This window comes from Pagrus major, chromosome 8 (assembly GCF_040436345.1).
Source record: "Pagrus major chromosome 8, Pma_NU_1.0".
NCBI classification, from domain to species: domain Eukaryota; kingdom Metazoa; phylum Chordata; class Actinopteri; order Spariformes; family Sparidae; genus Pagrus; species Pagrus major.
The window spans coordinates 30,288,670-30,313,279 of record NC_133222.1 but is presented as its reverse complement, the minus strand read 5'-3'; the positions used below and the strand labels follow the sequence as shown (position 1 = coordinate 30,313,279).

General features: G+C 43.0%; 1 protein-coding gene across 3 annotated transcripts in view; it reads left to right on the top strand.

The window, feature by feature from the left end:
- tspan9a (tetraspanin 9a) overlaps window positions 1-24,610 on the top strand; it is a 191,344-nt gene that overhangs the window by 146,171 nt on the left and 20,563 nt on the right. For all 3 annotated transcript variants that reach the window (XM_073472350.1, XM_073472349.1, XM_073472348.1), the window contains one exon: window positions 22,826-23,017. In XM_073472350.1, coding sequence (XP_073328451.1) covers window positions 22,826-23,017 — 192 coding nt within the window. The remainder of the gene's footprint in view (window positions 1-22,825; window positions 23,018-24,610) is intronic.

Sequence of the window (24,610 nt, the reverse complement as noted above, 5' to 3'; positions counted from 1 at the left end):
TCCCAGGGCTGATAGCAAATGTGTTGGGGATGAACAAAGCTCTTCCCCGGGATGCCCCCCAGACAGAAGAGATGTTTGTATGGATGAGAATGAAGCTCTTAGCAAATGACAAACTGAACCCATCACTGACTATAACGGAGCACTTCTTCTCATGCGATTACCATAGTTAATGTCTTAACATTTCTGGCTGGTTGCTCAGCGCAAGGCCTATGAGGAATATGATGGGTTAGAATCTAAAAGGATCCAGTAAATTCAGTATCAACGAGTGAGGCACCCTGTGTTTTTCCTGTTTAATCTGTGTCAGAATCGGCAGGAGGAGAGCTAGTTGGCTGTCAGCAGCTTGTGGTGCAGCAGAGTCCTGTGGACATGGCTGAAGAGGATGATAGCTATGGAGCTAATAGCTTAATAGAGGATGAGTCAAAATGTGAACTTCAATCTCAAGCATTGTTCGGTTAAATGTAACAGTTGCTGGATAGTGGTGAAAAAAGTTTGTCTGCTAAATATTCACGCACAAAGACATTTCAACTTCTAAGCAGTTTCAAGTCTTCAAGTTCAGTTTTCAAGTTTTTGTAAGTACTTCTTTTTTTATTACCCATTATTGACCGGCAATGTCAAATAAGGTCCTCCCACTCCGGTGCACTCCCCATACCTGGACGACAAGCTGTGATGCACACAAAATTATCTTCTCTGAGCAGGAATTTCTGTTGAGTCCATAAGTAGCGACTTCCTGCCTGGTTTGCCCGAGAAGCCGCATTAAGCCCCATCATCCACACACACACACACACCGAAACGCCACAATAGTGCTCAGGTTCGACAGTAATTGCACATGTTAAGTACTTCTCACTGTGTAATCTCTGTCCTCTGCCCTCAGCACCTGCACCACACAAATCCAATTTTGAAGCCTCTTTCTTGTGATGGAGATTTGGAGTTTTTATAGCTTTTTTCCCCACAGATTGTACCAGTTTCATGGGGAAGGCGCACATTTGGAAATGAGTTTGCCTTACTTTAATCTATAGTCTCCAGAAATGGAGATGGGCCGCAGTTAAAAAGATTACATGAAAGCAATGAAAACAGCCATTTCCTTAGCTTCTCTTCATTCTCCCTCCTCTGTGTCACTGTCTTTGCTCAAACAGGCTACGGGGTTAACACTCTTTTGCCAGGCCAATGCAGCGATAGTGCCTCAGGAAAATCTTTGTTTTAATGGTGCTGAAGAGAGCATGTGTCAGGGGGTTAAATTCTGCAAGCACTGACAAAACATCACAGCGTTCAATCACTCAGCAGCGCAGCGGGAATAAGAGCCAAGGCGTGTGTTCTGCAAGCAGATCTGCTCTTCATTTCCTTCAAAGATTTGTTGCTTTGTGGTGCATTAGATTGCTGTGAGCAAAATTTTTATTGTGTTTTGTTTTGTAGAAACCTCAGAATTATTACCGCCATAATTAAAATTAATGTCTCAGTGTTTACTTTGAAGGAATTAAATGAAAAGTGCTTAAAAGACAGCACTAGCGTAGCTAAAGTGTGACGTGCGCGCTTTGAATTATTCAGCAGCATCTGTCAGGCTGCAGATGTTTGACGATTTAATGTTTCTTTTAAATATGTTATTAATCGTGTTATCGGCCGTTTAAGTAGCTGGTCGTGTTCTAACAGGTATACAACAAGTAATTCTTTAAAACACCTGTGCTTTTGTGATAGAAACACAGCGCTCAGTGAAGCCAATTTAGTTTTCTGGCAGCGAAAAACCTTAGACGGCAGTATTTGCTTTGCGCTCTTTTTGTTCTGTTCTTGGTGAATACACAAACACTCAGTCTCGTATTGATCGGATTTAATGAGAATTCTCTCTGACATCATTCTAAACACACAGACGGAAATGCGTGACTAATCACCATCTGATATTGTTACAGTTGTATTTCAACACACCTCCCCCTCTGGCTGCCTCATTCGTTGTCTCCGTCTCTTTTATTTCTCTCCGTCTCGGTCAGCGGGACACTGATGTAAAAAGCCTTTCTGCCCGTGTTGAGATCATGCTAGATTATATGGGATTGGCCGAACGAAGAGCACGGAGAAGATCAGATAATTTGAAAGGCTCTGCTCCATCATTACAGCGACTCTCTCGTGAGGTGACACAGGGGAGGCAGCTTAACCTTTCAAGGAGGATCATAATGGAGAGCACTGCAAAATGAAGTGATTATTGCCTTTGCAGGAGTGATTCCGCGACTTGGGAGAAAGGAAGAGCGAGGGCGAGACCGCTGTGAAAAATAGTGTGGAACCACTCAACTTAATGAAGCATTATTTCTTCATAAGTTTGCAAAGAGGTCAAATCAGTCATTTTCTCTGTAGTCGTTCTCGTTTTTATGTTTCCAACCGACGACGGGAGCAAAGTGCAGCAGAAAATCGTCTTTTCTCTGTCATTTTGTAGAATTAGCATTCTCATTGTGGCTCATTCTGAAAAAAGCATATTAGCTGGTTGGGTCTGCACAGAGCTTTTTGCTCTTTAACTCTAAAAGATTAAACAAGTCTGCGTGTGTCCATGGAGAGAGCAGAGCAGGTGTTAGGTGTTTGGCTGGAAAAGATAAACTAGAAGGCCTTTCATCACACCAGGCTGCCAGCCAATGCCTTTATCTGTGACATTTTTGAATTTTGGAAAAACAGGAACAAAGACAGGAGAGGACATGGAAAAAAGGTCATTTCCTTTATCCCATTAGAATCATGGGAAAGTTGTGTTCTGAAATCAGGAGACGCACATTTTCTAATCATGAGGAAGAAACAGACAAGGCATGATTACATAAATGTGCTCGCTGGCCTTTGAACAAACAGAAGAAGTTTTACTTTTCAAAAACAAACCAATTGAGCTTTCCTCCTCCTCCTCACCCAAACTTCTCTCTTTTTCTCATTTTTATTCATTCCGACGTGTGAAACCTTCAAGACATGAAAGGCTTCCTTCTGCTCTCCGGCGCGACTGACATATAAAAGTATATATTCGAAGAAGGTTTTTCAACTGCCTGGTCATGTACAGTAATGCCCTCATTTGCCCTCCGGTTCAGCAGTCACAGTTAAGGACTTATCCGGGGAACGTGTGGACACGAAGCCTGAATACTGACCAGGCTGCTCCAAACCTCAGATAAAAGGAAAGAAAAAGGAGAAGGCCTGATCTTTTCTTTTTTTTTTTCTTTTAACCTTTTTCTACATGTAGCCTGCCCACTTCTACTCAATCCAGATCATGACAATAATTATTTTTTCAACCTTTTGCTTTGGCTTTGGCAATCGGTGTCACTGAACTGTAAGAAGTCCATTCAGTCGATCTATCTTAACTCCCAAGTCACATTTAATCTTTTGGCTTGCTGCCTCAAAGGTCTTCATTTCCTCAATCCTACCTATTTGTGCTCAGCTAAAAGGGATTACCACTGAAAGTCTGTTTACTAAGCTAACTATGAGCAGCATGGATGACAGATGTAGCTTAAGTTAATTAATCACCCCTGGCATTTAGAGAGATACACCTCTCCTCCACCTCCTCTGCCAGTCCTTGTGCACAGTTTCCACGACACACACCCTCGCACACATGGTCATTATTGTATTCATTTATTGAATGATTGGATTGAATAGTAGTTATTCTTTTTTTTTTTCTAATTATCAAACAAAGGATTGTATGTGTCTGCTCGTCGTCTGGCATGTGGTGCGTAATGGACTTAATTTAATGTTGGAGACGGATGGTGTCTTTTCATCCCCGGCTGAATTTGCCTCATTTAGATGGCAGCAGAGTATTACAGCCTGTCTAAAGTCTTCATTGGTTATGCACTGCTGTTTCCCTCTGTTTCTTCTTCCATTTTCATTTGCATGAGTCGTGCATGAATTGAAAATCTTCTCCCCACTCACTCACGAGTGTTGAGTGTGTGTCCGGAGTCTGAGGATCAAGCGTAATGAATGTCTCTCCATTTTCATTACAAGAAAGCCAATCAATCAGAAAGAAACAAAGAGTCCCCCTGTGAGGCAAACTGGCAAGAAAGACTGAGATGAGACTTAAGTGCAGTATGAAGCATACCAGCACTTGCCTCAGTCGGCGATGAAAATGCATTTTCAATCAAAATGTCAAATAAGGTACTACAGAGAATTTAAGACTGTAGTGTCTCCACTTATCTTTCATTTCATGAGACAAGAAAAAACCTGTGAAAACTTGTGTGTATCAGAAAGTGCAGATGTCTTTTTCATATATATGACTTAAGGCACACTTCTCTTCATAAAAGCTCTTCTACATCCACTGCTCCATTTTACTACTTAACACATTTTGCTTATAGTGCATATCTGGCTGGTTCTATGCCGGGGAAGACAATGTTTTTAATTCTTTTAAAAGTTTCATAGTCTAGCTTTTGAATTCAAGCGAGTCAGAATAAGACCTCGTCAACTTTTTAATGTTTTGGTGTAATTTAAGCGACTGCAGGTGTGACAGCATACTAAAATACTTTAAATGTCACAGTTTTTATTTAATCTTTAATCTTTAACTTTAATTAATTTGAAAACCTCAAAGCTATGTTCAAACAGAAAGTGAAGGGAATCCTAATTTTGCGTCATTCGCACCAATTTGACCACTGAACAATTTGTGTTTATTTAGTTTAAGATATAAAATGCTCCCTTGCTTCAGTTTTGTTCCTACAGCCTTACTTGGTTTAGTATGACCCTTAGCTTATGGTAGCTAATGTTAGCTAATGTTTGCAAACTTAAGAGATATCTTGGTCTTCAGCCGACATTATTGAGTCTGTTTGCTGTCTTGATTGTTTTTTTCCTACTTGTCCTTCTGTTTTGCTGTATTTTAGCATTTACTATAATTTTCTGATAGTCACAGTGGTTGCAGTTTAGTGAATACATTTTGACCTTATCTATAATTTAAACAAATTATTTATCTTGTAATGAATAAGTGCCAGTACAAACGAATATCACTTTGCAGCCTTGGTGGTGAGTGATATTTACTTTGCCTGTGACATTGAAAAGCTGGTCACACAGAACCTCTCCATTGAAAACCCTCGGCTCACATACACTGAATAGCCCCACTCACATTAACATCTTCCAAAATACTGGGCTATTCAGATCATGTACCCTGAATCCCGCAGGCATGTTCCCCTGGAGTCACAGAGGTAAATGGTTGACCCCCCTCACCGTGCCCCCTGCTGCCCTGCTTTTGAGATCTGCCTCTTAAACTCTTTGCTCCGCTATTCTCATGCAACCACAATTAATTTCTCATCATCCTCCATTTATTTTGAATTGATTCACTTCATCTCTTTAACCCTCGGGGGGAATATTGTTCTGGTTTGTGTCATGGAAACGGGTGGCTGCATTACACCATTGGCTGATTTTAGATGAAAGATCTTTCACTAAATCATATCAGGCCTTGTGACAGAGCCCCAGCCTGGTCCCCTGCATGAGTTAGCTTGCCAATGCTATCTATATATAACTACCTCAATCAGCTCAGTGGCTGGTTGGACTTCAGCTGACCTTACTGCATTATATGGGCCAGAGGGACTCTTGGTTATACTGACCCAGCATGTAGCCCTAATGCTCCATGTGATGAGTGGCAATTTAGGTTCTCCTGTAGAGGTACTGGCAAATGGACAACTGCACCAGACAAAAAAACATGACATGGCTCCATTTTCAAATGTTAAATTCCTTCCTTTGCTCTTCACAATGTAAAAAAAAAAATAACTTTGAAAGTCTGTACCTTTCCCTGAGTAGGTTTTCTTTGAACTCGAAAATGAAGTTTTGGCCTCTCGAACCTAGATTAGAAGGTTCAAGGTAATTTATTGGTGTACAACACAGGGTTGCATAACAAAATGAAAGTTCTTAAAATCCTTAATGCTACACAAACATAGAACATAAATACAGTTTTTTTACACAAAAATGTACACAAATACAAAGTGCATCTTTTGAATTTGCCGTAATTGTAAACAGCAGCAACAAGATGGTGATTATACGACCACAAAGTTCAGCATCAGGGAAACACTGTCCATCCACTTTGACTGAGCGTGAGCACCAAGCATCAATGTTATAAACACTGTCCACCTCTCCTCGTCCCACGGAACTCCTGTGCTCTGTCGGCCTTGATCACAGTTGTGCCCGTTGAGTGCAACAGCTTGATCCAAGGTATTGTGGTGGAGACAGGTCTCTGAATAGAATGTGGGCACAACAATCTCTGATTTCACGTTGTTTGGCCAGAGTCCCATTTGTACATTTCTTTTTCCTGTGACCGGACATTAGCCTGGAGCAACCTTAAAACCTTGCTTATCACCTTGGATGGTTGAAAGATGCCATGGGCAGGGATCATCTCAAAGTCTGCTGCTCGTAATCCAAATTACCCGCTTTCTTTTCATCCATTTCAGTAATAAAGCTTAAACAAAAACCCTAGTAGTTAAAACAACAAAAGAATGTAGTGAATTTTGGAGGGGTCATGCGCTGCTGACAATTAAAAATGGGAGAGCGACCCACAACACGAGGGTCATGTGACATATGAAGACAGTCGAAGACGTCATTAGGCGACTGTTTGGGAATGTTTCGAGCATGTCTGCTTGAACTTTAAGAAGGTAATCAGTGAAGAAGAGCATAACACAGCTGTGCTTCAGAGCATTTAATTGTGAGAGAAATAAACTATTTGTGGCAAAGCAGCCTCCCTCCAAACTCTGATATTATACCCTTCATTAATATATGAACACACATAACTATAGTGAACTAGATTTTGAAAAGCACATTTAAGGATTCCTTCGATGTAAGATACTTTATGTACAGCAGTATATAACAGTAGTTTCAAGAATGTTCTCTGAAATTCTTAAATGTGTACGTCTGTTGCCCAATAGAAGACTTCCACCAACTCTTTTCAAAGTGTCTGGCCGGAGAAACATCAGACAGTAAAGAGGGCACATCTCAAAGCTGTTGTACTAAAATATACATCAAACCGTATTTTAGATGTAGCCATTGTAACTTTTTTCAATAAATGCTGAGGTTTCCATTTTTAATACTCTACTTTTAGATTGCTGCCCAGTTGACATCCGTGAAAATAACTACATCTGACATTTGCTCTTTGTTGTAGTTTCCACAAAGTTTGCAAATCTCCACACAAACACCAGCAACCCAACTCAAAGGCAAATATACACTCCTCCTTTGATCAATGCTTATGTCTCTTCTCATTTCCATATGCTTGTGCCCTTGCTACATGGCCTTGGCTGAGCTATATTTAATGTTCGAGAATCCTTGAAAAATAACCCTTTTGAAAATCAAGGTGGACAACCCAGTATTGTAGCAGTCAACCCGTCAGTGTGGGAACTGCATTCCATTAGGAAAACTACCCACTCTGAGCTCACGGGGTATAATAACTTAAGTCAGCATCTCTTAGAACTCGGTGTGCCTTTTTTGGTCGTGAAGAGAAAATAACATAGTTTTCTCGACACCTCCAAACTCACAGGCTGTACTCCAGGTATTTATTTATAACTGCTATTCTAAGGGGACTCTCAACAAATGATGAACCCGTCAGCTGTCAACTCCCACATAAAACCTACAGCCTGCAGCTTGTCCTACTCTGCGCTCACTTTGCATTTAAATGACTGCAAAATAAGAACTCGACTCAACAGGAAACAATATGGGAGGTTCTTGCTTACTTGTGTCATTTTCCTTCCGGGGACCTGACCTCGCTTGGCCCCCTGACACCGACCTGGACCACAGACGTGCTTGACAGGCCTCTAAATCAGCCGGGGGCCAGCGTGTTCCCACGAGGACACTGTTAACAAAAGTAACCGGAGAGGCATGTAACGCACCCTGATAGTCACATACACCTCTCTATTCTCGGAAGCAGGACGGGCTGAAAGAGATTTTTACACATTCAGACACACATGCACGCACAAAGAGGAGAGAATAAACAGTAAATTGATCTGAAGATTAGCTGCCGTGTGCCTACATGTGAGGTAACAGTTAGATGTGACCTCTCCTGCATGCACCCTCGACCCCTGCATACCAACATTACAAGCCTGACACCAGAGAGTGAGGGGGGGGTTGAGGTTGAGAGAGCATGAGAAATACAGTAGTTAGGCACCATATATGAAGCAAGGCTCAGCTTGTCCAAAGATAATGTTGGTAATCCAAAGAAAAGACTCGTCAATAGAGCTTCCAAATGTACACTGGCTTGTATTTTTTCATTGCCGTTGAACCTTTTCCCCGCTCACACACAGGCAGGGAATGGGAAACTGATTGCCGAAGATACAGTCGTGGCGGGCGTTTGTAAAGGATTTGTATCGTGTCACTCTGTAATCATGTTTTTTGGGCTGCAGTAGAGAGTCATACACTCGTAAGATTCGTGTGTGAAATCCCCTGTTTAACAGCAAAGAGTTTACCCACATGAGAGCCGCTCACCCTCCCTCTCCAAATGCTTCATCACAACATTTCGAGGCTGAGTAAACAAAATCATCTCATGTTAGCTCATCTTATCTAATCTGGCAACATCCTATCTCGACCCCCCACCCCCATGGATTGAATAATCTACCCTCAACTCGGAAATCAAAGTGAACTCTTGCTTTGCAGTCTGTGCTGTAAATACAGAAAGAAGTGAATTTGGCCGAGAAAATTAGGTTACAGGGTCTTATGCACATTTGAACGTATCCATATTTGATGAGTTTGATCTTGAAAAGGCTTTGTCGTACTTCTGTGGCCTTGATTTTAAATACAGCAGTTCTCCCTACAAGTGGATCTGTAGTCATATTGTTATTGAGTTATTTTAAGCCAGATGGCAACATTTGTGCACAGCTCCACTGAACGAAATGGGGAAGGGTTTACGTCTTTTAGGATTACCTTATTTCATATTTAAAGACCCTTGACAAAATGTGACACCGTCCTGAGTGTGACTCATGCTTTGGCTCGAGACCAAGCAAACGGTGTGGCAGCGCGGCAATCACGCACAAAAATTACACACAATATCCTCTTGAAACTAATCCCCCTGTTAGCTTTGTCTTTGAACTCGTGTCTGATGACAGACTGGCCTCCACTGCAGGCGCTAGAATTCATCAAGTGATGACCGGGGGTCATCAGTGGCAAGTGGAAAGTGAAATACACATTCATGCAATCAGCACATAGGCCTTGTGAGCGTTCAGCTGTATTTTAGCTTATTCAGTCCCAAGTACATATATCGTACACTATGATTTTAATCATATGATCTGAATACACTGCAGTGATTGAGGTCGTGATTTTTCAATGGGTAAATGAAGGGTCTTTTTGCTCAGATGCCTGATGATGTAACTCCACTATTTTAGTATGTGGGATAACGTAAATAAATTGCACTCATTCATCAAAATCTTTCAGTCTTTCAATCCCTCTCTAGTTATTTACATTTCTTCTTCTCTGAACTACTTTGCAAATCATGAACATACTTAAAAAGCTCTCTTAGACACCTCTACTCAAATCATGGCCATGCATTAAAGTACTTAAAGGTGCTTTTGTTGAATAGAGACCTTCTAATCACATATAGCAGTTCAAGGACAGAGATAAAGCCCGAGCACATATTCTGTTTTTTATTTCATTTGTTTTTTTGAGGTAGCACTGGCAGTGGACAGAAATACAGACTCTCAGAGACTGGACACAAAGCTGTGAACAATTCAAGGAAATGTCAGAAACGTATCGAACAACGGCTCGAATGAGAAATCAGGACCCCGGCCTATAAAAGGAGATGATATAAGTCGTCATTAAAATGAATGACTGTGGTGCTCTTCATGCAAGTATTAACTGTCCCTACAGGGCATTCTGGAGCCATCCATAAGTAAGTGTGATGAAATCTGCACAGTGATTGTGTGACTTTATGTGGTCCCACATAGTGATTGGAAGTTTACATTGAAGCACCAACTGAAACCCACATCCTACTCTCCACCAGCGTCACCAGACTGCTCCAGCGTGAAACCGGCTTCTTATCTTTCACACGCTCATTGGGGATACATGACACTGAAAGGGTTACAGCTCAAGGCAAGTTCATAGACTAGTCTTTTTTTTTCTTCTGATGGACTTTAATTCAGATGTAATGAGTATTGATTTATTCCAATACAGTTCTATGAGCAGGCATTGATCCATATGTTCCTTTTCACTCTGTCATCCACACTAGTTACCCTGTCCCTCGAAAACAAGAGTACACGTTGGTTCTAAAGAGCAGTGAAGCTAAAACCTTATTTTATTGATGCTTACAAACCACATATCTTTAATGTACCGAGTCAGCATTTTCTTAGGGTAGTAAGTGGAGTAGACAACTGTCCAGTGGAGGTCGCAGATAGAGTCGTATTACAGCATCCTCTGTGCAACTGTTACAGCCTGAATGAAGCCTCGTTTAATCTCCCCTCTCCATGATTTCTCTCTCTCTCCTCGTCTCCTCTTACAGCCCCGAGGTGGGTTACAGTGAACAATACAGCCACGATTATATCACAACATTAATACAGGGATTGATGCCCTTTTTATTATTTAGTGATATGTCTCCTTGTGCGGTCCAGTGCGTCGAAATGAGGGGCTGATGGGGGATTCAGGGGTTGGCTGGCCAGAAAAGAGTAGTTACACAGTCCATTTCCCCCTCTGCGCTAATTAGCATGTCAACTGTAAAGGCGCCTCCAATGAGCCGTTCAGGGGGTGGATGGGAGAGGAGAGGGACAGCGACAGAGTCATTCAGTGAGGCTTTTCTGTGCTGTCAAACCGGCACTAAATATTGACCTTTATACCGGTCAAAAAGCCGGTTTTATTAGCAGCGTGTGTTTGAGGGTGGGGGGTTGTCATGTTGTGCTCCGATGTTATGAGCGTGGGGCTTTGGGTGTGTCATGTGTGCATCCATCGGAAACTGTCAGGAAGATTTCACTCCTCAAGTGCTGACTGAAGGTCATTTCTTTAGGGAGACCACCGTGAAAAGTTTCATATCCTCCTCCCTGAGCCTGGAGCCGCACACAATACCCTCTTATTCTCACCCGGTCATCCCACTTGAGCTGTTTTTTGAATGAATAAAAAGAAGCAATCGGATTCTGAGAGGGAGGGGAGGTATAAAGACGCAGGGGACACTGATCCGGGCTTCAACGTGTTGCAGGAGGATGTCATCCGAGGCCACTTGAAATTTAAGTTTCTTTTTCCCCAAAAAAGGAGGTTTGATTGTGTTTTAGGCATTTCAAAAATGTCATTTGTGGTAATGTCACAGCTGTCAGCGCTTTATCTCACATCGAGAGCTCCTTCCTTTTCACCTATCAGTCTTGTATAAATCAAGAGAGGGTTTTCATAATGATGGATGAGCAGAGCTTTTTGGCCTTTAGACAAGACTCAGGTGCGGTGGCTGTCATGCCAAAGGTGAAATAGAATCAGTGTTTCCCTCCAGATGAGAGCAGATGCAGACGGTGCGGCATCAACATTCAAGCTGCGCCCACACTGCACCTCCATGAATACAGAGCGGCTCTCTGTATTGGTTAATGTAAGGTCTTGTTTTCACTCCGTGTTCTCTCACACTCTAAGTTTATTATCTCCGAAATGGAGTCAGATGTGGCACATAGTCACAGAATAGGGTCAATTTTCCAGGATTTGTGCCGCTGCGGACTCGTGACTCAAAGAGAGAGACTGGGGGGAGAGAAAGGAGGGAGATGCTGCAGAGTTTCCTCATTCCAGCAGGTCTGCAAATATTCCCAAAGCTTTTCTTGTTCCGTCGTAGTGCAATACAGCATGAATTATGGCGTGAATTATAGGATGTACTGCAACATGCTGGGGTAGAAGTAAGTAGAAAAGGAGTTGTTTCCTACAGCGTGAAAAGAAGCAACAGGGGGACGAATAAGATATAAGTCGACAGGGAACAGGGCCAATAATAAAAGCTTCAGTTGTACACCGTCAGGCTACTTTATCACCTCATAAGAGAGGGTGTAATAACATTAGCAAACCTCTCCCTCTACAATATATTCCCTTATTCTGTCTTGAAAAGTGTGTTGAATAATTTAGAGAAAATGGTATTAAAAAGCCCATTATACGTTAAATACGGGAAAATAGTCACATACCCTGTGGCACATGCAGAGTGACTATTGATTATGTGTCTTTCAATCTTGAATATCCTCTTTTTCTCGCGAGGCATCAGCCTGGTGTGCGCTGGTTTTCACTTAAGCTGATGTGCATATTTTGCGTCTTCATCTTCCCTCTGGCCCTCCAGGGATGCATAATGCCATGCATTGCATAACAGGAATGTTTCCATTCACAGTACCGCTGCTCCAGGAATAAACACATGCTTAGATGTTCACAATTTTGCTCTTACGCATTTGTTAAGAATTTGTTCCACACCTCTGCAAAACCATCCGGAAGCACGAATAGTGAAAAGACAAAAAACGTGTTTTTGCCCTTCACCCATTCATACTGGCAAATGAAATCCTTCCTGTTCATTAGGAGTGTGGATGAGGCTTCATCACATTGTGGTGAATTGTTGGGCCTTGTGTTTGTGCCAGAATCTCTAATGGATGTTTCGAATGCAGCAGCAGTAGGTCAGGTCTTGGTGGGCTGTGCAGTGTTCAGACCGGCCCTGCAGCAAGGCCGCACACCCCTTCCCTGCTGCTTTTTCCAAGTGAAATGAGATAATAAACCATCCTATAACCACACTTCTGCACACACACATCACCTTTCTCCCCCTAACAGCTCACAGTGAACCCAGCAGCCTGTTTGTTTCTACACAAGGTCAGGCCGACTGACCCTGTGGATAAAACCATAACAATCCACTACTGATACCAGAGTGGTGCACTCATTTCCAGGGAGAAAATCCCAAGGCTGCCTTTCCCATCATTTTTGGCCCGCAATTGTCAGACACTTGAAATACATTTGTAACGGCGTGTTTTGCTCTTCTGGCATACTCAAACAGAACTAGTCAAGGTCACCTGGGTTCATCCCACAAGGTCCCTGCGCCTGTTAGGGAAAATAAATGATGCCTCGGTTGTTAATGTAGTGAGGGGAGGTTGTTGTTTTTTCCGAGGTCTTCTGAAATGGGGCTGTGAATGGAGAGATGTGGGTGTGTAAGGCATATGGACAGCTCTGTTGGGGAACTTTGTAGCAGATGCCCCCATACAAGTCCAAATTGCTGTTGCTCTCCACCGTGACACTGAGTCTTGGGCTCATTTTGATACAGCGTAGGGTGACAGGGAGCAGAGCAATGCACTGAGTTCAACACGCTGGCTTTCTCTCTTACTTACAGCACACTATAGCTTCCACACACTGCATTAGGGATTTCCCATTTCCTTGGGCCCTCTGGTCCTCTGCTCCAGGTACTATACAGGGAACCGGTCAAGTGTCCAACCTGCCTGATACACAAGTCTCTGGCCATGCTCGAGCTCTGCTGAGCCAGCATGCTCATTAAGCCCTTCAACTAGTGAAACTCAATGGGAGATTGTCCAACCTTCTGCCCGCCTCTGAGGATTTTCAGCATGGTTGCACTGGCAGACCGGAGTGAGATATTTATACGAGGAAAATGTTTGTGTGCCTCTGCAGGCGAGGCAGTTTATGTGGAGGAAAACAGGCACTCATAAAACGGCACTCCCTTCACGTAAATAGATATTTATTTTTCTTAACACGTCGACTTTTCATTGTACTCAAATGCCTCGTAAGATATCTTCATAAGCACCTTTGATGTCAACAGCAAGCGGCAATATTCTCATTTAATTAGTGCCTTGTGGAGGAACGTCTCCCTCTGTTATCAGCTCCGTTTATGTATTTATATCTCATTGTCCTCATTAGAACATCACTGGGATTTTTATGGCCCTTCATCTCTTTAAAGGACCGAACATGCTGGGTTTTCAAGCACTGGTTCAGAGTCGCCTAGGAAGAGATAGCAGCAAGACAGGGCAGCTGCTATCCCTGCAGCCACCCCAGCATGAAGAAGTAAAGTCGCTGCTCTCCTGTGGCAGTGTTTGTCTGTATTTGGACCAGGGCTTTGGTCTTTGGCTCTGTGCTTTGTACTCGGTGCTTGGCTTCCAGGCCTCATTTCCCTTTGCATCTTTCCGAGTCTCAATCCACCTCCTCCTCTCCCTCCCTCTGACTGACTCTGGCAGGCAGAGCATCCTCGCTGTCTGGCCCCAATCGAGGGATGACTTTCCCTTTCCTGGTGCTCTCCCGCTTGTTCTCAATGCATAATTGAAGTGCCGGTGGGTTCTTTGGCTGATTGAAGAGTCTTGTTGGGGTGGTAGAGATCTAACAGCGAAATTAGTCAGGGATGTCTAATAGCATTTCTTCTGCCATTGTCCTGGCTTTCTTTCTTTTTGCGTCGTGTCCTCTAAGGGTAGAGACTGTTGTCAGGTGTGAAAGAGTGTGGATGTGTCAGCAAAGACAGCAGGGAGGGCTGTGGACAGGCAGAGAAAGGCCTGTCTGTCTTTAATCCTTCCTGGCGCGATTGATTTAGAGTCACTTTGCGGTGAATAGGCCTTTCAGCTCTTCTTGGGAGAGAGGAGGAGACGTGGCAAGCCCTGCAGCACTGATACATGCAGGCACATCACTGAAGACCCCTAAAAAGGCTAATCTAGGGTCTCTCCTACGAGTGCCTAAGGCATCCAACCAGAACCACTGCAGAATTGCACCATTCTGGATGCTTGACTTAACAAGCGATGGATGGTTGGGAACTCCTCCACCTCTGTGGAAACACATAGTTGACAGGACAAATCTTTTCCTCTGAGTCCTGTGTTTATGACGCTGAATTGAGATGTGTAGACAGAATGTAGGTGACCCCATAAAAGCTCAAATTAAAGTGTTCGTAGGAACAGGCATGCCGTGTAATTGGTCGCTCCTTCAGTCTGTGTGATTTTCCTTCTAATCTCTCACATTGTGTGAATCTGCCAGGACTCCTCTGGGTGAATGAAATTTTAACCAGGCAGATATAGCTTTTTAATCTTACGCTCCGCATCTGTCCAGGCCCCTTTGAATTCATGCAGTGTTTATTCTGAGCCTGAAAGCACTGTTTCCCTCAGCCACCATCGCAGACCCAGTGAATAATTTACTTGTTATACAGCTCACATCGGCTGTACAGTATTCACCGGGGAATGAGTAGGATGCCCCTAGGAAGCCTGGGGGGAGAGGGGCGGTGAGTTTTACTGGAAAGCTATATGCTGCCTACAGCTTCGGTTGTCTACCAGCATTGGGATAAATATTGTGTAAAGGGATGTCTTGAAACACAGTAGAGGGGTTAGGGATTCATTTCCTTCTGTAACTACCCATGTTTCACAGGGAAACGTCCATCCTGACCAGTCTGTTTTTATGTATAGATTTTTTTTGAAGCACTTGCCCCAAGTGTCTATTTTATCTGGACATTCCTGAGAAAAACAAGATTTCAATGGAAATCAATAGGAATACTCTACTGAAAACCTGCATTTTATCATTTTTATAGGCTTGAAAAGTGGTTTTGAGAAAGGTTTGTCTATTTTTCCTCAGTGAAAAAAAAGTATATTAAAGAAGAGAGGTATTTTTTCATCATAGAAATTATTGTACTTGAAAAAAGTGTCAAAAGAGTACTGTTTCTGCCTCTGACATATACTATAATGGCACTGAATAAAGCCTTTTGATGCACTGTTAGTTAGATACAGCTTATCCACCGCCATGTATCGAGGCTGAGCTTTAACGAGAAAAAGATTAAATTACCTTGTGAAACTCCTGGAGAATAATGACAAGGGAAGTTAAACAAAAAGGGGTTTTAAGGCTCGTCAAGAAGGACCAGGTGAGAACTAAAAGAACAAATGAGGAGCGATAATATAAAAAGTAATATACCATTCTTTGATGTCACCAAGGCTTTTGTTTTGTTTGCTCACGTTTGGCCACCATGGAGGATAAATGCAGCCAAAGTACTTGAAAAAATAACATTTTCTGACAGGCAGACATTAACACTCTCTCTCCCTGGAGAGTCTACTCTTTAAAGGACTCCTTTTTCTTTCACAGTATGCCTCAAAGGAGACCTTTTCCATGTGCCGGGTAGAAAAAACAAGTACTTTTAGGCTCTTTTATTCACTCCTGTAAGATGTTTATAGTATCTTTATTATGAGTGTTGTGTAGTGTGCTTCTGTTTCCTTCTTGCAGTTGGCGGACCATTTAGCGCTTATATGGCAACATGAATCACAGGCTGAAGGGCTCACGTGGCGAGAAATGAAAAATGTTCTTTTATCAGAGGTGAATGTCCTCTGTCTTCATTTCAGTGCAAAATCAATGACAGCCAAAGCAGAAGATGTTATGTGCCGCGAGAAGAAAAAAGTTTTTCCCAATAAAAAGAAAGATGGAGTTGCAGTAAAGGGCAGAGGGGATCCTAAAGTGATAAAGTGGCTCTATACTCAGGCAGTGCAGTCAGGTTGGCATTTTCCCCAATTTTATGGTTTATTGTGCTTTAATGGTAGAGGTGCTTTCTAATTACGTAAACAAAAGGTTGAAGAAGATTATTATGTTTGTGTGAAAGACCAATAATATACTCAGAATTAGAATTGATAATATTTTGCTTATACCAATTCCATTATAGATTCTGCTTACGGGTCTTTGCGGCTTTATCGATGACCTTATTGATTCCTGTGGGGGAAGTGAAGTAAACCTACACAAGCTCTCAGCTTCCATGCAACTGTTTTTATTGTCTGAACACAGAGTACAAAAATGGAATCCATGTGCCTCAGGTGTGCAAAAGCTCCACTGTTTAGCCGGCTGTTTAATTTGGAAGTGGCTGTGGCTGGGAGCTGATGGTTGAGTGGAGCTGGCTGTAGCCTCAGAGCTAGCTGCAGCAACAGTCTGTCTGTCATTTGTACACTATTCGTTTTCATGTAGGTTTTCTTCGTCAAAGAAATAACCTACAGCCTGCCTGCTGGGCACTAATGAAACAAAGCAAGGCTTTCAATTAAAGATGCATGATATTGGATTTTTGCCAAATCTCGATAAGTCAATATTTTCCATTTCATTTTGGTCGACTGGCGATGCTGAAAATGACATATGCACAGATTTCCTTTCCACCTAATTACGGAGAATATCAAGTTTCTCCTGTAGTAGAAATCAACACATTATTATGCCTGCTCTTATAGTGATAGGCCTCCTTGGCAGATGCAGTCATACAATGCTTTTCAAAATGTACACGTACTACTTGCTCAAGGGTTCGCATCAGGTGCACGTAATGAAAGTCATGTTATCGGTCATATTGGCAGAAATGTTTTGCACTTGCTACTATTTTAATGCTGATAATTCATTTTAAAGCCTTCATTGGCGATACCAATGGCATACCAATATCATCGTGCAACCCCACTGATTTTGACCAGTTCTCTCTCTCCACTACAAATCTGCAGCATAGACACATCCAGCACATTCTCTCTTCCAACACATCAACGAATTACCGTACTGGTTCTCATCGCTTCTCGACTCCAAACTCTGTTGTTGACTCTCAGCTGTAGTGCCTTCAAGTAAGCTAAATTATGAGGCTTCAGCATACACTCACTCTCAGTTTGCTCACAACCACACACACGTCACTGACTCAAACTCATTACAGGAGCATTGTGCCCATGTGACACGAGCAGTCACATGGGCAGCAGTAATTTGACAAAAGCTGTCATTCTTAACGACAGGACTTGACCTCTCTGAGCGCTCAGAGTGTGAAAAGGTCAATCTCTTCGAACCAACCCCCCTGATCACACACACACACTGCCCAGACCCCCTTTCCTCTAGGGGAGATTGAAGCGGGGCCCAATGTCGGGTGGCTGCGTGTCACTGAGCCAGTTACTGCACAAACTGATAATTCTCCAAGCCAGCCACTCGGATGAAGGGTCAGCCTCTTTTTTCTTCTTCCTCTATTCCCCTAAGCCCAATCTCTCTTTCTCTTATACACATCTCACATGTGCCTCCAATCTTTCTGGCTTTAATACTTTTCCCTCTCTTTCACACACCTTATGGTTGACCCCCTTCACCTCTCTCTTTGGAGAATGTCCTCATGTTTGCTTCACACAGTGTTATTGCAATTATTTTCCCCCTGAGCTCGTTACAGGGCCACAAACAGTAGGGTCCCATTCATCCAGCTAGATAGAGTCACAACTCATGTCTTCCAATTTCCTCCACCAGAAAAGTTGTTGCTCAACTGTGCTCCTCTCTGCTGGGCTCCTTGTATCACTTCCTCCATAAATGAAACTAGACTTAATTCTGTCTTGCCATGGAGGTGCTCTCCAAATACTGCCTAACACATATGAAAAGGTCACACATTCTCTCAGCCCACTCTCTCCTTTTCATTGATTTAAGGAAAAAAGACACACATATACAAGCGCCCAGCAGCCCTCTTTCCTACCTGCAGTGCTGTTAACTTCCTGAACTCAATTCAGTGTTTAGAGCAGCAATTTTTGTATTCCAGACGGCAAAGTTTTTTTTTTCATTACCCCAGCTGGAAGATATGTGGCTATCTGCCTCAAATATGAAAGTAACCTTCACAGTGATAAATAGGAAGGAAGCATCTCTGGGCTGCATGTTTGCATGCGAACGTCTACGAGACAAAACAGAACACCAGCAGCCAAGTTGTTTTGACAGCATGTGCCAGTAACTAAACCAGAAATACATATTTGAAAATCTAGAGTGCTCAAAGATTCAGTCCTTCACTGCAGCTTGTTAAAATTGAAATAGTAGTGGACCTGGCAAGCTGTCACACGTCACCCCCCAGTTGTTTAATGATGTGTCCAGACCCCGCAAAGTCACATTCATGTGAGGTGAAAGCAGAGTAATAGCCAGGAGCATGCTGGTTGTGTCCACCTCCCCACCACAGATAATTGGTGCAGAATCACACTGGGTCAAGTTGCATAGATAGGGACCCCAACAACAAATAATCAGAGGTGGCAAAAGTGCACACATTCTTTACTCAAGTAGAAGTGAGAGAGTACAGGCACGGAGATGTACTCAAAGTATAACAGTAAAAAGTATCCCTCTGGAGGCAATTGTACTGGCCATGTCTGTGCAAAACTAACTGAAGCTCACGTCTTACTAATATATTTCAAAGACTATTAAAGGTAGAGTCAGTAGGATTTGTCCGAGCTGTTCATAAACGCACCAGAAAGATAGTTGATTGCTGAGTTTCATTCCCAGGACGTCAAATACCCACATTTCGGTACGATGCACGATACGAGACACTGACACGCCTTTTCTCCCCATTCGAGTCTCCCTCTCTGTCTGTTTCCGTCTTGTGACTTTTATGTCGCACAATAAAAATAGTCGATAACTCCCCTCAAATAGAGTAAAACTAAAGTAATGAGCCTGTTTTGAAAATTAAAAGAGGAGAAAATACAGTTTTGAATGTAGGCAGTAAAGGTAAAAAGGTGTCAGAAAAAATAAATACTGAAGTACAGGTGCCTGAAAAAACTTATTTAGTACAGTTACAAAGTATCTGTATTTCATTACTTCTGACCTTTGCACATAATCCTGTGTAAATAGTGGGAAGGTAAGTATTACTGCTTAGGGGAGAGACAAAATATCAATACAGCAATATATGGTATTGATTCCTTTAGCTATACAAATATTGATACACTTGCACCAAATATCTATAGTGCTCTGAACAGATATGATTTACCAGAGTCACTACTTCATAACTCCTTGTGGTGTAAACTTAATTTACACTGACTGAAAACAATTCAGTGAACCATAGTTAACTGTGGTGAATTTCCAGTAGCGGGGTAATCGTGAATCTCTTCAAATGAATGACTTGAAAAAAGCTGTCTAGTTAAATAATGTTCAGTCAGATTTCCAGATTTTGAATTGTCACGACGCTGGAGCCTGCATCTTTTCAGTCATTCCAAAATCCTAAGCCTGTCGCCATGGCTGACAGCACAGCTTGTCCATGGTATCCCTCACAGAAAATTTCCACACACATTGGATGTGTGGAAATGTATTCAGCACCTCCATCTTGCTCTCCCTTCTTCATCAGCACTATGTTCTTTCTCATCAACATGTAAGGCCAAGTGATTTAAGTACGAGTTTTGGTTATTCGATCATTACAGAATCACTGTATCGTGATACTATTGTTATCATGGCATGGGCAACATATTGTGAATCCTATAGATCCTATTGTGTATCCTGAGTTACTCTATGCTCTTGTACCCCTGTGTACCCTCATGCTGTCTGTTTAAGAATACTTGCGTAAACTGTTATTTTTATATTTCCTCTAACATATGCTAATAAGTCATTTTATTCATCCAACCCTGAAGCATCTGCCATTTTGATTGCTTTAAAAACAATGACTGCCTGAATAATGAGCCTTCTCCATCACTGTTTATAAGCCTCTCCAGTATTTGGGGATTCCGTGATCCTTCCCCCGCAGATGGGGATATCACAACATGACCGTCCAACAATTAAAAGTAGATAAGGAGCTCAGTGGAGAGGCTCGGGGTCAAGCTCAGATGCGCACACAACCAAGGTCAGATAAGCGCAGAGATCAGAGCTTATACTGGAGGTATTTCCTGTGGCACAGACACAAGAGGTCTGACGACAGCGTATTGTTGTAGTAGTAGTAGTGGTAGTAGAAGCAGGGCAGAGATTAGACAGCGCTCCTGGTAGGCTCAGATCAGACAGATTGAGTGGGGGGCTGGGTGGTTTCACAGTCACTTAAGAGAGCGACACACTTGGACAAGCTCCCTTCACTGGGCATTAAACACAATTAAGTCAAGGCACTGTATCCCTCCCCACCTGGACTCTTAAAGCTCCCTGCGCTCCCCTCGCTGGCTGTAAATCCACTCTATCTATCTGGCCTCTTAAACTTACTATACCTCTCCTGCTGCTTCCAACCCCGTCCTCACGCTCTATATACTCTGGCTCTCTGAACAGGGCCAGCTGTGATTCCATATATTAGCCACTCTGCATAGGGACATGACCTTTAGCAGCATTTCCAATTGACGTTTCATTCTCCTGTTTTAATCAGGGAGGCACAAAGGACCAGTGGGTGCCTCCAAGCAAGTACCATGCCTCTGAATTATTGAGATTCTCGTGATTGAAATACTTTTGAGCACCGCTGCACTTCCTTCTCTCAGTGGTCACTTGTTCATTCTCGCTGAGAAATCCATTAAGACTATACTGTCATCCATAGGTCCCTAAACAAGTCTGATTAACTTAGAGTCTGCTGCACCCCCACCACCACTACTCTGCCTTTCGACCTTGACAGCAACACTCAGACTTTGTTTGTCAGAGCAGCGGCTCCAATCTTTCATAAAATCACACTCAATCAGTGCTGGAATTCAAGCACTCTCAAGACTTCTTCTTCCTGACTATCTATCTATCTATAATAGTCATTTCTGTACAGTTCTGGCTCTTTTCTCTCTGTGTCCTCGCTTTAATTGAATCTAGTCATTTCATAGTTATGTATCATCCATGAACTGAAGCACCCTCATCCTTGGAGGTGAGTTTGCACATATTCAAACCTCACTACTCAAAGGTCACGGGTTAATGAGAGTCACACTCATGTGACACTTGAGAGTGTGTTGTTTGAGCTCATGTTTGTGTATCTGTAGATCTTTTTGGACTCATTACACCTGAGGCGTCTCTCGCTACCTCATCAGGCTTGCATTCATATCACAAGAGTTTCTCTTACACATCATCACCTAACATCTCAGAGTGCAACCTTGGAGTTGTGATGTGCTGATCAAAGGACTTGTGTCATCAGTCAAACTGAAGCCACACAGTGTTCGTTATGAAAGCGCCGCAGGGTTATTATCAGCTGCAACATTTGTCAGTTAAACTTTGTCAGACCAGGAAAATTAGCGCTGTGTTTGGCACATTCATTATTTTATTCTGAAAGACAGATAGAAAACAGCTTATCCATAATCCCTGCTTGATGATGACTGTGTGTGTGTGTGTAATGTATATGAATGTGTGCTTCTGTGTGAGTGTGTGTGTGTGTGTGTGTGTGTTTGTTTGCATGCGCAGCAGGTTTGTTGCACATATTGCTGACAGGCATTAAAGTGTCCAGGAGCAGCGCTGCAAAGATGAAGAAAGGAGGAGGGGAGCGATGTGAATGGAAGGCTAGAAAGGGCGGCGGTGTGATGATTTACCATGGCACCTTTCAATATTTTACCTCATTTGGGATTTTTTTTTTTTTATTCATGGTGAGATTGCCTTGGGTATTTCATTCTATTAGGCGCAGGCAAAAATGTCACCACTTACCTCCATGCCTATATTTCACTGGGTGGTGCGCGTTGCATGGCTCTTATCTCTGATAGATGGAGCAAAACATGAGCAGGTGGGACGCTCCACTTTGCCAATCAGAGTCTTCCATAAACACGTTCTGACATTGATGGACTCGCATTGCAGGCCTCACACACATCTGTAGGGGCCTGGCAGGGCTGCAGGGAGGAAATAGGGAATTGCTCCCTCTAGGTGAGGTTCGAATCTACTGCAGGTGGTTTTGGGAAGCTGGGAAGGTTTTGTTTCAGGGCATGGCAGTAATTACATCTCTGTTTGTTCTGGGTTTAACATAATGAGCTCAAACGTGTAAAACCAGCACAGCCCAAGTCCAATTTTTGCTCTAATCTCTTGCAGAGCTGTTATTGGCTGATTATACTTGTAATTGCGGTAAACTCTTGTCAGTGTTTGGTGATGGATGAGTACTTGAGTGATCCCCCAGGGACCCTGAGGGAAATTGAGCCTGTTGCACGGGGCTTTTTTTTTAATCTGAGCTGGCATTTGTGTTCATTTAGCTCTAACCTTGCTCTATAAATTACTATCTTGTTCAAAATTATTAGCAATACCTGCCAGGGGGGAGAACTGAAAATAAACCTTGGTTTGTGATCATTTCTGCAGCCGGCCCTTTAAAGGCGGCGACTTATTTATCAGTTGTCTGTTTTCTCACCTTGTCACCTGTCTTATCTTGCAGTTATGTGGCTGCGGGCTGCTTGGCGTTGGCATCTGGCTCTCCGTGTCGCAGGGCAGCTTCGCCACCTTCTCGCCCTCATTCCCCTCGCTGTCGGCAGCCAACATGGTCATCTTCATTGGTGCCATTGTCATGGTAACGGGCTTTCTCGGTTGCCTGGGTGCCATCAAGGAGAACAAGTGCCTGCTTCTGAGCGTGAGTAAAATCTAAATACAGTACCTAAGCTATTCCCCTTAAATATAGACGATTGTCCTTCTGTCTCTTAAATTCTCACCATTGCAAATATTGACAGAACTGTTTTGTGGAGACAGCCTCTCACAATGTGTTTATACACCTACGCTCACTGGTCACACGCTAGCGAGGACTCGGCAGCATATTTGTATTTGTCTTCCAGCTGGTACCTCAGCGGAGACATACGAGTGACAGGAGGAGTTCAGTCTGTGTTGTATTAAACCTCAGGGGCTCACAAAGGAAAATTAAGAGGCGAGCAGTGGGAATCTCCCTCTCTGCAAATTTCCACCAACGCGCTGTTGTCATTTCCACGGCTTTGGTCACAGCCCAGTGAAAGAGCTGTCAGTCAAGAGGCCTTTTGTGAGTTACAGTATGTACATAGCGCATTAAACTTAGGATACTTTCGTGCTCAGTAATTAAGGATGTTCTATTATTCATTACAAAGACTGCTCTGACTTGACTGTTTGCCCAAAGTTGTGCAAGTGTTTTATCTTGAGCACGAGTTAATTATAAAAGTTGACCCAATGGAATGAGGTTTACATGGATCTGAGCTGCAAAAAGAGACACAAAAAAACTTTTCATGTACGGAAACTTTAAATGAGAAGTGGAGTTGGAGCTCCGGGTACTTAACATCACAAACAGCTCGATCCCTTGAAGCTCTTGCATCAGTCAAAAGCCCCACCAAATCCTCAGTGTTCGACATGGCTTCCTTCACCTGCCTAACAACTGTGAAGCAGAGAGAGGAGGAGAGCAGGGAGGGGGAGGTGGAGCGGGCGTGAGGAAGACAGCTGGAATGAGAAGAAACAAGAGATTTTATGAAAATCTGACGTTTCCCATTAAGTCTCTTGCCACATCTGTGTGCAGCGGTGTTTCATATTTGGCCACGATGATTCTGTTTAGTGCAGAGGTGTCTGCCACTCGTCGTTGTTGTTGTTGTTTTCCTGTCCGTCCAGCTCAGTGCACCCGGGGGGTGGGGGGGGGTGCAGGACGCGGAAACATCAGAGCGTGTTCAGATCTCCCTGAGCAAACACATCTGAGCGTCCACCTTGACATATTATCTCTGAAGTTACTCTGCCGACAACTCTCTCAGGATTAGAAACACAAAGCCCAGGCATCCTTTGCGGTACATTTTCAGTCTCTCTCATTTTTTATGCCAAAAATCCTTTATCGAGACAAATTTAAAAAAAGGAAAACAAAGTGGGAAAGAAAACACTGAAATATCTGGCTGAGACGTCAATGCTTTAAAACCTTGGATGTGTGAAAATAAGAACATACACCCACATAGATTTGTATGCCTGCACACATATTCTCACACAGAGCCATCAGAGCAGCACCAGTTCAGTGTATTGAAGCTGTTCCTTTAACTTTTAGCACCAGGAAAATGTGACAAACCAACTGTGAAGGCACAACAGTGATACACTAAACTGGCAACCCAGATCTCCAACCAACAACAAACTGTCTCAACTGTTTCATCTGGGCCTTGACACAAATAATGGCCTACCCACTTCCTCCCAAATGAGTTCAGAATTAATGGGGTTTGCTGAAATCTAGGTTCAT